The sequence below is a fragment of the Ambystoma mexicanum genome, chromosome 7p (genome assembly GCF_040938575.1).
Source record: "Ambystoma mexicanum isolate Mex_15411 chromosome 7p, UKY_AmexF1_1, whole genome shotgun sequence".
Lineage (NCBI taxonomy): Eukaryota > Metazoa > Chordata > Amphibia > Caudata > Ambystomatidae > Ambystoma > Ambystoma mexicanum.
The window spans coordinates 228,515,408-228,528,989 of NC_090939.1; the positions used below are offsets into that span (position 1 = coordinate 228,515,408).

Consider the following 13,582-nt stretch of genomic DNA (forward strand, 5'->3'; position numbering starts at 1 on the left):
CAAACCACGCAAGTCCATGATGGGTCTCAATCCCCCGTCTTTTTTCGGGATCAAAAAATATGGGGAATACCATCCCTTGTTCCTCTTCGCTACAGGCACCAGTTCTATGACGCATTTCTCCAGCAGGGATAAGATTTCCTGCGCAAGGAGCTGATCCAGACTCTTCAAAGAGAGCTTCCCCAGTGGATTGTCGTGAGGCCTCTGCCGGAAAGGAAGACCATAGCCCTGGGCTATGATCTCCAGAACCCACACATCTGAAGTAATGGCACGCCATTTTACAAGATGCTGCGCCAGCCTTCCCCCAACCGGCGAACCATGGGTCATGGCCTCATGACTGAGCGGAAGGGGCTGCGCCTGAAGGCAAGGAGGCAACTGCCCGAGCGGCTTTGGCACCTCGAGTACTCCTACGTTGGCCCCTTTGACTGGCAGCTCCCCTCGATCTACCAAAGGAAGAGCAATATCGAAAGGAACCTACCATCCATTGCTGTCCTCTAGGACGAAAAGGTGGAGGTTGACGTACTGCAGCGCTCAACGACTTCGCTCCAGCTTTGGAGGTCTGCAACCTCTCAGGGCTCTCGTCAGCCTTGCTGCCAAAAAGATGGACACCATCAAAGGGCATGTTGACAAGCCGGGACTGCACATCAGGAGCAAACCCCGACTTCCGCAACCATGCAAACCTGCGCATCACGGTGCTCGCCGCCATGGATCGGCTGGCACAGTCTGCCACATCCAGACTCGACTGAACGGATTCACACATGGCATCCTTGCCATCCTGCACAAGGGCTAGGAAGCCATCCCGTTCCTCCCCTTCCGGAATATGTTCAGCCGCCAAAGAGACAATTCCACATAGTGTGAGTGAATCTTGCTAATGCACAAACGGAGTTGGCTGCCTTTAAAGCCATACCCCCAGATGAAAATACTTTCTTCGCCAAGCCATCAAAGCGCTTGTCGTCCCTATCAGGAGGGATGGTAGGGTACGCAGCCTGCTTCGCTGGGGCCGTAGCCGCCTGCACCACCAAACTCTCCGGAGTGGGGTGCGTAGACAAGTAGCAGGGGTCACCACTGGCTGGATTTTTTCAGAAGCGACTTACCCACTGCTGGGAGACTCTCCAGAGCAGTCCAAGCCGCCGCCACCCTTCTTTGTAAGGCCATATGAAATGGCAGCACCGGGTCAGTGGGCGGACCTTGGTCCAATATGCCTGTCAGGTCATCCTGCAGAAAATCAACAGGTGGCGCAGACCACCCCAAGTACTCAGTCACCCTTGACATGAGACATCTGTATGAGGACTCTGCATGTGTGCCAGGCTCAGGCCTACCAAACTCAACCTCTAGAGAGGTGACCAGACCACTGGCGTCATGTAAAGACTGACGTAGGTCTTCCATTTGGCTGTGACCAGACAAAAGGTTATCAGGAACCTGAGGAGGCACAACCCCCCTTCTCAATCGACCCATCTTCCACCTCTGAAATGTAGTCCAAAGGCTGAAATAAATCAAGCCTGGGGGGGGGGGTGTGTGTGACCAGAGAAGGGCTCAAAGAAAGGCCTCACTGACTTGCAGAGGGCCTTCCTCGGAATTTCCACTGCCCTCCGGGGCACCTCCGGTAAATTCTCAAAAGGCGTCGAGGGCGCCAATGGAATTGGCATCGACCGAGGCGTCGACGACTTCGACAACGGCTTCGAGTCCAGAGCCCCTCCGACAGCATCGGTGCCGATGGCGTCGACGACTTCCTCGGAGCCGGAGCCTTGAGAGAGTCCCTCGACGGACATGGCACCGACTGTGTTGATGCCTTCTCCGACAGTCTCGAGGGCGTCGAGGACCGGGACCTGGCACGGCTATGGCGATCAACCTTGTCCGATCAGGACCGCAACGGCTCCCGATCGCGCCGACCGCACGAGCCCGAAGGCGTGCAAGCGGTGGCCCTAGCTCGTTCCTTGCCGGCTTCTCTCGAAGGCACGTACGGAACGGTGCCCTGCGATTCGAAAATCGCCATCATCTCCTTGCGGAATGCGTCCCATTCCGCAGGTGATGAATGCTTTTTGGGACAAGCCACCCGCCGTCTGGCGGAGTCCTCGGACGAGGAAGGCAACCGGTGACAGCGCTTCTGTCATGATCTCTGCTTCCAAAAGGTCAGGGTTTTCCCAACTCCCTTGGAAGCAGATCCATAACCCAGGTTCCGAGTGCCAACCAGTCCCAATTGGGACCTTTTGGACCCAGTCCTGGCGCCAGTGGCACCAGGCTCATAAATATGCCCAGTCCCAGCGCTGGAAGCGCCGGGCTCATAATGCTTGGGTGGACTTACCTGCAGCAGACCATGCTGCTTACTTGCCTGCCAGTTGAGTCTCTGATCCTCTTCTGTTTGGAACTACTTTTCCTGTTGGGTGGGGCAGGAGCCACTCCCTAGATTCAGAACACAAACTCTTCTGGAAAGCAGGAAATCTTTTCTTACCTAGGCGTGGCTGTGGAAGGAGACACCTAAGCACTACAGGAGGCTATTTAAACCACACCCGATGGATGAATCTTGCTTTGCGTTATTCTGCATCCTCAGCAGTAGAACGCTCATCGTGTCTTCTGCATCTGATCCTGGGCCTAAGGAAAAAGGCTTACCATTCTGAATCCAGTCTTCAGCAACACCTATAAAGACAAGAAAGAACAGGTTAGCATTACGGTCTTCAGTGACAGCTCTTCACTTACCTGGTCCATCGGCTGTCACCAACGCCTCGCGCTGCATTCCGGCATCTGAAAGACAAAGGCTTACCTACTCTTCGTGCGCTCCGGAGGTCTTCACACTGCATTCCGGCATCTGAAAGACAAAAGCTTACCAACTCTTCGCACGCTCCGGAGGCCTTCGGCGCTGCATCCCGCATCTGAAAGACAAAACAAGGTGCGTTTAAAGACATTGGGGAACCTTAATACTCACGTGCCATTACTCCTTTCCACATCTAACCCAGTGGGTATTCCGGCACCACTCAGCCGCCCCGAACTTGTACCTGCAAAATAAAAAGACAGTTAGAGCGCATCGTGAAGCAGGCAACAAGCGCTTACTTACGTGCTTCCAGGCGCTTCTATTCATCACACGGGCTCCATCTTCAACTCACTTCAGCCCGCCATCCGCCATCGCCGGAACCCTGCAAAACAAGAGACATTACTAAAGACTTTAAATACATTAGAATTACTCGAAACTTACCGTTCGTGCAGTAAACGACGGACAGCAGTCCTCTGAAGTCAAGAGGCCTGCTCCCCTTATCCAGTGAAGAAACTGGTTACAGCACCCTGCCTCGAGGCAGATGGAGAGCACGGCGTTCACTTACCTAAGGTGAGAGCGTTAACCTTTGGGGTTCTACAGGAGAAGAGAAAGGGAAGAAGAGAGACACATTCAATAACCCAGTTCATTAATCCCACATTTTCTATCTGCAGACATCTTACCCTTCGAGCCAGACATACAGTGCACAGAGGTCCAGCCCAAAGAGCCAGCCGTGTGTTACACATCACCTTTGAAGATACGGTATACGCCCAGTCAAGACCGGCGCCTCTACGGGAATCAGGTGAGCGTTACAGCTTCCTAGAGTGCCTAGAAGAGGCAGAGGAATGGCGGGACCTACTCCGCGACCGAGACCCCCTGGACTTAAGCTGACACAGAGTCGCCCTTCGAATCGTCGGTCGAAAGCCCAGCAGATTTAGAAACCCTACCTACAATTAATTTCTTCCGCTCCCGCAAGGCCTTCAAAGTCAGGGACTGGCAGTCATCGGTGGCGTGGCTTTCGCCCAGGCACCAGAGGCAGACGTTGTGCGGGTCCGTGATGGACATTTTGGCACCACAGTCCCGACACTTTCTGAAGCCCGACTTCGAGGTAGAAAAAGACAGACATTCTCAAACTTTCTCAATCGAAATAGAAGAATCGAGCGTGCCGAGATTCCGAGGCGAACACATTCGCAGAAAAAACGGAACTGAGGCTACGGGCGCCGTGCGTCCTAGATATAACATCCGGTGACGTCGACCCTCTACGGAGGCCCTCGAGGACAGCATATCGATGTCATCGACGTCTACGCCGAAAAGAAATTCCGAGGCAGCACAGCTGTGGTGATTACTGTCATAGATGTGGAATACGTCTGAGGACACAATCCCCTCGAAATGGGAAAAGATTTCTGGAGCATGGAAAGTACATAAAGGCACCAAACAGGGTTGCCCGCTGTCACCGATGTGATACATATCATTGGAGCCGCTGGCGGCCTTCCTTAGATGGTATGGTGTCCCTGTATGCGGATTGGTTACTAAACGTCAACCAACCAGAGTATAAAACTTACCGCACATACTGGACCAGTTTGCTAGGCACTCAGATATTGGTATAAATGGGGAAAAATCTAGCCTGTTCCCGTTGGGAGGACTGAGGGGCCTGGGCAGAGAACATTGACCAAACTTGGGGCTGAGGTGGACAGAGGAAACCTTCAGATACCTGGGGGTAAACGTTTGGCACGACCCAGCCTCCGCACACAAACAAGCAGAAGGCCTCCTTAGAGGGTGTGGAGATGTCCATGAGATTCTGGGAGAACATGCCCCTCGGGGTACCGGGTAGGGCAGCATTGTTGAAGATGGTGGTGGTACTCTTGCACCTCCTGTACCATTTCACTAATGTACCTTATGACATACCTAGGTAATTCTTTCGGCAGTTGGATGGGCTAACAGACATTTCTGTGGGGGAAAGCGAGGAATAGAATTGCCCTAAGCACACTACAGAGGGACTATAACAATGGCAGGATGAGAGTACCCAACTTCAAATTATACTACCTGGCTCGACAGCTGAAGTTTGCAGCGCATTGGCTTGGAGACGAAGTTGCCCTGGACACCCAGCTACTTCAGCCAATGCTGAAACTCCACTTCTTGAAAGAGGTGCTATGGATTGGAGATTTGTGACTGAGACCCTCTAGTCCAGGGGTCTACAACCTTTACGTTAGCTAGAGCTACTTGTAGCAGAGGCCAAAAGTCGGGACCTACTAGCGGGTGATATCGGGGTGGGGATATTTATAAACCTCAGAATTTTTACCAATATTTTTTTGGCTCTATTATTTCCCCTCTATAAACAGATGGATTAACATATGCCTTCACGAATATATTAAGAACTTCAAAAACGTCTTTGTTGCATTATTTATTAGTAGCTATCTCAAAAAGACAGATATTTGTTGGACTACCACACAAATATCTTGTAATTTTTGTGCCCCTTCCTTGGCATTTTATGCAGGCTTTCTACGATATGATATGACATGACATTTGTAACGCGCCTATACACAAGTGTTTCAAGGCGCGACGAGCCAGGGAGGGGGGAACAAGGGGAGACAGACAACGATCCTACTAGGCCAGGTGTCATTCAGATCGCGCAAGTGCATGGGTAGGGGGGACGGGAAAAGTGCAAGGGGGAAAGGGAGAGGGGAAAGTGCAGTACAGGGTTAGTAATGAACAAGATAAATAATAAAGGGCCAGCTGGTGGCAAGTGCAAGATAAGTGCAGACAAGTGCTGGGAAGGGGAGCTGTAGGGATACAGAAACAGTCCCGCAGTGCAGGGGTTGCCAGAAGGCAGTGCAGGGGAGAGTGGCTGGGCCAAGGACCGAGATCGGTGAGTGGCCCAGTAGCTGATTCAGTACAGTTTGTGATTTAACAGGGGAGAGGGAGAGAGAAAGCAGAAGCAAAAAGGAAGGTTTTGAGGTGCTTCCGGAACCGGAGATGGTTCTCCTCAAGTTTCAGGGAGGCAGGAAGGCTGTTCCAGAGGGAGGCCCCTGCTGCGGAGAGAGATCTCCCCCCAACTCGTTGCTTGAAGAAGCGTCTGACCCTGAGGGAGTTGGAGGCGGAAGAGCGAAGTGCTCGAGAAGGAAGATATTTAGGAAGGGAGAGTTTAAGGTAATTTGGCCCCAGGCCCCAGAAGGCCTTGTGGACAATGCAGAGGGTTTTGAACTTAATCCTCGCAGCCACAGGGAGCCAGTGAAGCGATTTCAGTCCTGGAGAGATATGGTCCCGGGGCTTGAGGCCAAGGCCAAGTCTCGCAATCCTGTTCTGGATGAGTTGCAGAGGGCGGAGAGTAGAGGCAGGCAGATTTAGATGGAGGCTGTTACAGTAGTCCAGCTTCGAGAGAACCAGGGCTCTGGAGACAGTGAGCTTCTGGGGGAACGAGAGGAAAGGAAGGATACCTCTGAGGAGGTGCAGCTGGTAGTGTGACTTTAGAAACGTCAGAAATGTGAGGAGAGAAGGAGAGTGTGGAGTCGAAGATGACCCCAAGGTTTTTTGCCTTGCAGGTAGGAGCAGAAAGAGCGCCAAGAGAGGCCGGCCAGAGAGCTGTAGGGAAGGAGGGAGAAGGTGTGCCGATGAGTAGAATCTCTGTCTTACAGGCATTAAGGCAGAGGTCGTTGGCGGCACACCATTCCTGGATAGCAGAAAGACAGTCAGAGATGAGGGAAGGAGAAGAGGAGGCCGAGGGTAGCCTGAAAATGAGCTGGGTATCATCCGCATAGCACTGAAAGTTGGGGCCGAGAGCAGCGATGCAGTGGGCGAGAAGTGCCAGATACTGGTTGAACAGCCAGGGAGAAAGGTTAGAACCCTGGGGGACACCACAGGTAGAGAAAAAGATGGCAGACAGGAAAGACCCCAGTTGGACCTGGGAGGGTCGATTTGAGAGGAAAGAGGTCAGCCAAGCCAGAGCCGGACCAGTGATACCCAGGTTATCACGGAGACGGTTAAGCAGGATGGTATGGTCAGCCTCTAGGCACACTATTGTTTTCCAAATGTGCATTTTACACTTCCAAAAAAATTTAAATTAAAATAAAAAGTAATTTCCTAATTGAAAAATGCTGCTTGCGTTCACAAGTTTTCTTTGGCATTTTATTTTTGTCAGACACTACATATACTCCGCTATTTGCCGGCAAGATAGCTCAGCGGGTTGAGCACTCGCTGCTGTGATCTGGAGGTTGGAATCCCGGTAAGGCCAACTCAGCCTTTCATCCTTCTGAGGTCGATAAATGAGTACCAATTTCAGTTGGGCGATATTGCATGTAAATATGTGCTCTGTAAAGCGCTTTGGATTAAGGCGCTATATAAATAACACATCATTATCATTATTTGTGTGCCCCTCTGTGTTTTAGCACAAGTCATATTTATAAAGATTTTAAATGCTTGTCAAACTGGTTAATCACAAATAAATGCTTCTGTTATGCTGACAGCAGTTTTTAGGAAATTAAACTGTGGGTTCATGGGTGCCAACTTTTGATTTTCACTACAGGGGCAGAAATATCCCCACCTCAGCCCTGAATATAAGCAAGAAACCAGCTCAATCCAAAAACCGGCCAAAAACATTGTATAGAACTTTTTTTTTTATAAGGCATTGCAAAACGTCATACGATTAACAACCTGTAGTTTTGAATATATAACATCTCAGCATCTGTCTGTCAACCTGCTGAGCTACCCTGGTAGGCTTCTACTGTACAGCGTGTCTATGGATCGCTTAATGTACTAAAAGTGGGTGTACCTGTGTCATGGAAGTGATTTAAATTGGAAATGTACAGTGTGGAATTTGGAAAGAAGCCACATGAAGGAAATTGCACCATTTTATAAATATTATTTTGAACATTTCCAGGCGAGCGGCAGTGCTACTGTGATATTTTCATTACGAGGTCCCAATGATCCTGCCCCAGCCCCTCCAACATCTCTGGCAAACAAGAGCAGCTTGCTTAAGCAAGACAGTGTCGTGGGGGCGCACAAGGCCAACTGTGGTACTACAGGCGGCCTGCAGAAGCAGGACGTGATACTGACATGTCAGTGGATTTACAAGCAGCTCCAAGTGGCACAGCAGCAAAGCTCTCTGCCCGCAATTGGGAGGACCAGGGTTCGGATCCTGAACACAGGAACATAACTGCAAAGCGCACCATTAAATAATGTAACTTAGGAAAATGTTTGCGATCGACTGGCGACCTCTGCTCTAGACTATTGAAGCTAGGCAGGGACCTGTGGAATAGTGTGCCTGGAGTCTTTTGTGGATCCCAGACCCGTACCCCAGGTACATTCCCATAGCAGGGATCAGAGGACCACAACAATGCATAGGGAGACAGCTAAGGAAGAATTGAGAGAGCAAAGGGATCGCCACGGTAGGTGACCTCCGAGGGAGACAAGAGGTTGGAATGTTCAGCCCCGGCGAGCGAATGTGGAATCCACAAGGGGCAGTTTTTGACGCAACAGGGTATGGTAGGCAGGATGGGAAGATGGGTATACCAACGCAGTCTTGGACACGCTGTATGACGTGTCAGAAGGGGGACATGGCGTCTACAGGACTTATGACCCACTACTACTTTACAGACACCGAATGGCAGAGTGCTGCTGTACACTAAGAAAGTCTCCAGGAATGCCAGATTTTAACTCACCCAAACGTATGTGACACAGGACATACCCAACTCTGCACAGGATGTCATGCATATAGAAGAACACAGACCAGACCTGCCCGAGAGACACAAAGGAGATCGCAGAGATGATGCACATGTTCTGGAAATGTCAGACGATGGTAACATTCTGGAAGAATGTCACAGAAAAGGTGGAGGGTGGGGGATCCAGATGCATGCATGGGCCCCAGAGTTGTGCCTGTTGGGCCGGTTCCCGAGTGGAGAGAGCCAGGCTGCTCAGCTCTCCAAAATGAAGGACTTCATCTGTATCCTGGCTAAATGTAGGATAGCAATGGCCTGGAAAATGACTGAGGGGCCCAGGATAGAGACTTGGTGGGCAGACCAGAGACGCAGGTCACTGGCTGAGACGGTAGTATGGAATAGGGTGCTGCAGAAAGGAATGCTTGGGGGACGTGAGGGAATGGAATGAATTGATACAAAGAATGTTTCAACAGAGCAGACATTGAGAACCCTTAAACGGGACCTAGAGGCGTTATATAGCAACAGTGCATTGGAACCGGAGATCATGAGGTGCTAGATGACTAATAGGAGTACGCAAACATACTATGTCGGGGATATGTTAAAAAGTATGGAGTAAGAAATGTGAAGATAAGTAAAGTCCATGTGAAAACATTTGAAAATGCATTGCCACAGTGAACACAGTTGGAGTTGATCTGTCAATTAAAATAATGGTTTAAAAAGGAAGAGCCTGGCTTGCAATGCGCACAGATGGCTAGACGAAAATGCAAACCGTGAGTGCCATATGCTGAATGCTCAGACTGTAGGAGACATCCCTGGAAAGAGTACCTGGGACAAAGGACGAGTCTAGGCTTGCATAGACTATGCATGTTTCTTTAAACCTCGTCCACAATGCACCAACTAATCAGAGACTGAGACAGCGAAACACATGACTTCTTGAAGTGAAGTGAAAAACCTGTGCAACAGGCTGCAAGTGCAGAGCAAATGTTCTGACACCAGGTCCAAGGTGTCGGCTCAGATGATGCAGCCAGATGTACATTGTAATATTGTATCCCAAAAGACTCAATTACAAAATCACGTAGCCAATTAGCCTGCATTTTTTTATTTGGTCTTTTGGGATTTTGGCTGTTTGTCCCCCGCACTGCATAGAATGTATTTGGGGGACCCCCGCACACCATAATACTGAAGTGGAGGTGCAGGGGACACCCCTGCAACCCTGTTCGGTATTATGGGCCTCGCTCTTATCTACTATGCCGAATGAGCTCTGAGCGGGCATTCAGCATTTTAGATGAAATCTTTTTGTGCAATCCCGAGGCAGCCAGGGTAGAGGGAAGACCTGCATTCTTTCCCTCATGAAGGGAGCCACCAGCATCACCACCAGTTTAAGACTCTGGGTGCTGAACAGAACCTTGCACTGGTAGTGGTAGGTCCCAACTACAACTCACAGGCACTTCCTCTGCTAAGGATGGATCGGCTCATGGAAGTAGGTTTCCTGGAAACCCAGCGACACTAGGCATTCCTATAGTTTGAGGATCAGAAGGATCTGAGCCAAGGTGAGCATCTTACACTTGCCCTTAAGTGGATGGAAGTTCCAACAAGGTAATTATTCCACCCACTTGGGTGGAGAGATTGAATGCCTTCAGAAGCGTTGCAGCTCTGGTGATTCATGAGGCAGTGATACCACCTCTCGCAGATTCTCAAACTCTGACTTAGCAGGGGAGGTACAGTGTACAGGCTAGTGGTACAGATGGAACCAGACTCCTACAACGGTGGGTGAAGGAAGAGAGTTCAAAACCTCAAACCCCTCAGGACTGTTTGGCAGGGCCCTGAACAGCCAGGCCAAAGGACGTGGCTGTGGCTCCTCTCCCCACCCCCCCCCCATCTGTAATTTCTCGAGGGACTCTGCTTTAGCTCCAAAGAGGTTGTGCTCAAAGGAGAAACTGGAGGTTCTCATCACAGTGTCTCCTCCGAATAGATCCAGGTCATGGCCATATTACAAACTTTAGAGTGCTGCCTCTTTGCCGTTCTTCACCAAGACATTCAAGCCCTCCATCTCCTGGGCAGGGAGGCTTACCATGAAGAGAACATTCCAGAGACCAAAATGCATTTATGTCGTTCAAATTGAGGCTGCCCAGAACAAATACCTTGCGTCCCCAGGTCTCCAGCTTCTTACTTTGCCTGTCTCGGAAAAGCAAGGAGAAAGAGTTGGTCTTATGATTTGCCATACCATCAAAGTCTCAGTGGACTCTTATGTGGAGAGAAAAGCCAGATCCATCAGTGCTTCTTTGGAAGGTTTCAGTCTACTGCAGGGACAAACACCGGCTTCTTCTAGGTCATCAAAACCAGTGCCTCCATGTTGAAAGAAATCGGGGTCCCTATTGGCACTGTAATCCAAGATGTTAATTGGTTAAAATTTAAACTTTAATCTGGATTTCGCAGACATGCCCATTGGCTTCACCACTTTCGCCATCACCTTCTAAATAGATGTTCAGTGCCTAACTCAGTGTGGCGGAAGAATGTGGAGCTCCAACAGGGTGTGTGTTGCTGGCCTCCTGCAGATCTGCAGCCACTTCCAACAGGTCTTCATCCGAACTGTATAACTCTTCTAGGAAACCCATGGCTAGAGTCAACAGTAAATCTTAAGTAATGTGGCTGTTGCGCAAATGGGATGATACCACTCTTCAGAGTTGTATGACCTCTTTGTAAGGAACCTGCCCATTGGAAGTGTAGCATACTAAGGAGAGATACAAGCGTAAACTAAATCAGGCACGGGGTGGGAGGAAGCGGGGCTGGTGCCGAAAGCTAGACTGCCGAGGGTGGAGCAGCATGGTGCCGAGTAAGAGCCATGTCTGGTGCAAACCAGGCCAAGACCAAAGGCGTGCAGTCCTGGTCCAAACAGGAGCCTCCACTGGCTTCACCAATCTAGCGGGTCATAGGTCAGCGCCAAAGCTGCCGGCACTGTGCTTTGGAGAACATTTCCAGCTGGAAAGTTGCCCACTCCTCCGAAGACGACTGGGAAATGGTATCCACAGTGTTTGGAGTGGAAGCCTACAAAGAAGAGGTCAACTGCATTGCTAAGAAGAGTGAGCGTCGCTTTGGGAACCAGACCTCTTCCAGTGTTTCCTTTGCTCCTTGTCCTTATGACAGGGGATTGCTCCTCCATCTGTTCTTCGAAAACTGACTTATTTGGTTCCTTGCCCAGAAAAGGGGCATCGTTGCCTATTTTGTGGCAATAAATGAATAATTCTGTGGCACACTCAATAAGAGCCTTTGGATTTGTGGACTGGCATGACCCACAGTCCTGCGGATCATGTTCTTCCCCCAGGCAATAGAGGCAAGTCCTGTGCAGGTCAAAGACAGGCCTTTGTCTTCTGCAATCCGAATAGAGTTTGAAGCCACAGGCCTTACTAGGGTTCAGCTTGATTCAGCGCAAGATTAGCTGAAGCTCGGTGGCACTCCCGAAACTTACTCTGTGGGAGGTAAAAGGTTATAGAGTGCAGTGGCTACTTGTATATTGGCCCTAACGTCGCATCCAGCACTGCGCTCTGTGGTGGCAAAAACGTTTCAGAAGTCAGTGGCAAGAGATAGAATATCAAAAACTAGGAATCGGTGGAAGGGAAGAATTCAAAAGCATTAATATTCGAATGCTCGTCTCTGGTGAATTTTCAATGCATGCCTGGGCAATTAAGCCAACAAATCGTCTAGGATTACTGGTGGAGTTCCACATGCATCCAAACATTACATGGAGTACTAATTTCCTAATCTCAAAAATCTGGCTCGGAACCCCCGTCCATTTGTAACATTTAAGACACCATCCATTCAGCATTTTTGAAACATGGCCCATGCCAACACAACATTCTTCACATGCTGCCTCCACCTGCCGTTTATTCGTGGCATCCATGTCCCCCTGTCCAATTCACTTACCTTGCCCCTGCTAAGAGCATCTCCTTTCTGCAGACTAAGGTCACTGGTGGGGACACTCTGCATCCCTATAGCAAGGCGCTCTGACACTACAATGGACATTGGGCACCGTGTAAAAAGCTAAATCGTTGCCTAACACTGTGGGTGCACGTGTTAGAATTGTAACAATCATGGACTGGTCACTGACGGTACATATTCAAATGATGTTCAAGCCCATATAAATTACTCGGCCACCACAAAAATAAACTTCAGATTGGTTGCCATAAATATATATTTTTTTTAAATGAACACCTATTCAGGGACCTTACAAAAACGGAGGCATTTAATGCTTAGCGTTTGCTTTAAGTCTGCAAGTCTGTTTAGACATTATACTGTAAAATAGAACGCTCAAAAGTTATGCAACTGCACGTTGGCCTTCCACCATGTTGGCATCACCCAGAATAGTAACACCCCATACATAAGAACATTTAAAATGATCCACAATCCTAATCTCTCAATACATCAGCGTTTTCAATAACGCATGTTACAGATTCAAGCACAAATCGCAAACGTTCCGGAATGTACGTTTCCAAAACGACAGGGCAGGATATCAAATGGGCAGGATATCAAATGGGCTTGCCCCTTAAACGCAGATGGGATTCTTGCTGAAACGCTGAAACAATTAAACGGGGTGTAACAAAGACACCAAATTCTAACATGCATCTATACACACAGATTTGTATGGTTAATTCAAAAAGGTGTCTAGAAAATGTGCAGGTAAAATGATGGCGTAACAAAAGGCATACCCTATCGCTGGTGATGAAACTAAATTGAACACTTGCCTGGGCGATGGTGAACTCGGCTTGCTCCATGCTGAAAGGGTATTAAGGGTTATCCTCCTGGGTTGACCTGCTTTATTTGATGCAGGTGAGTGTGCAGGCTTTCTTTCATCCGAGGTGGGAGTGGGTGGTACTACTTTGATGCTTACAGGTGTTGAAGGAGTGTCTTTGTTGGCTGGAATGATGTTGGGTATTCTGGTCTGCAGTGGTGTCTGAGGTGTACTTGGATCCACAGTTTTACACGTGGAGGCGCCATCAACTGGGCGAGGGATAGGCGAAGCAGTCCTGCTGGTTTGAACTTTCCTTATTTTCCGCTCCATTACAGAAGGAGTCTTCACGTCCAAAATTGGCTTCTCTTTCAGAGGGGTTCCAAGTTCCCCTTGTTCAAATGTCACAAATGAGCAATAACCATCAGTTGAGGAAATGGCTAAGAAGGTTCCATCCCTAGACCTGTT

The 13,582-nt window shown here is 49.5% G+C and overlaps 1 protein-coding gene across 1 annotated transcript in view; it reads right to left on the minus strand.

Annotated features, from left to right (window-relative positions):
- Positions 1 to 13,582, minus strand: part of CHAF1B (chromatin assembly factor 1 subunit B) — a 541,423-nt gene that overhangs the window by 68,584 nt on the left and 459,257 nt on the right. Inside the window, exon 13 of the mRNA XM_069636112.1 lies at positions 13,131 to 13,577. Coding sequence (XP_069492213.1) covers positions 13,131 to 13,577 — 447 coding nt within the window. The remainder of the gene's footprint in view (positions 1 to 13,130; positions 13,578 to 13,582) is intronic.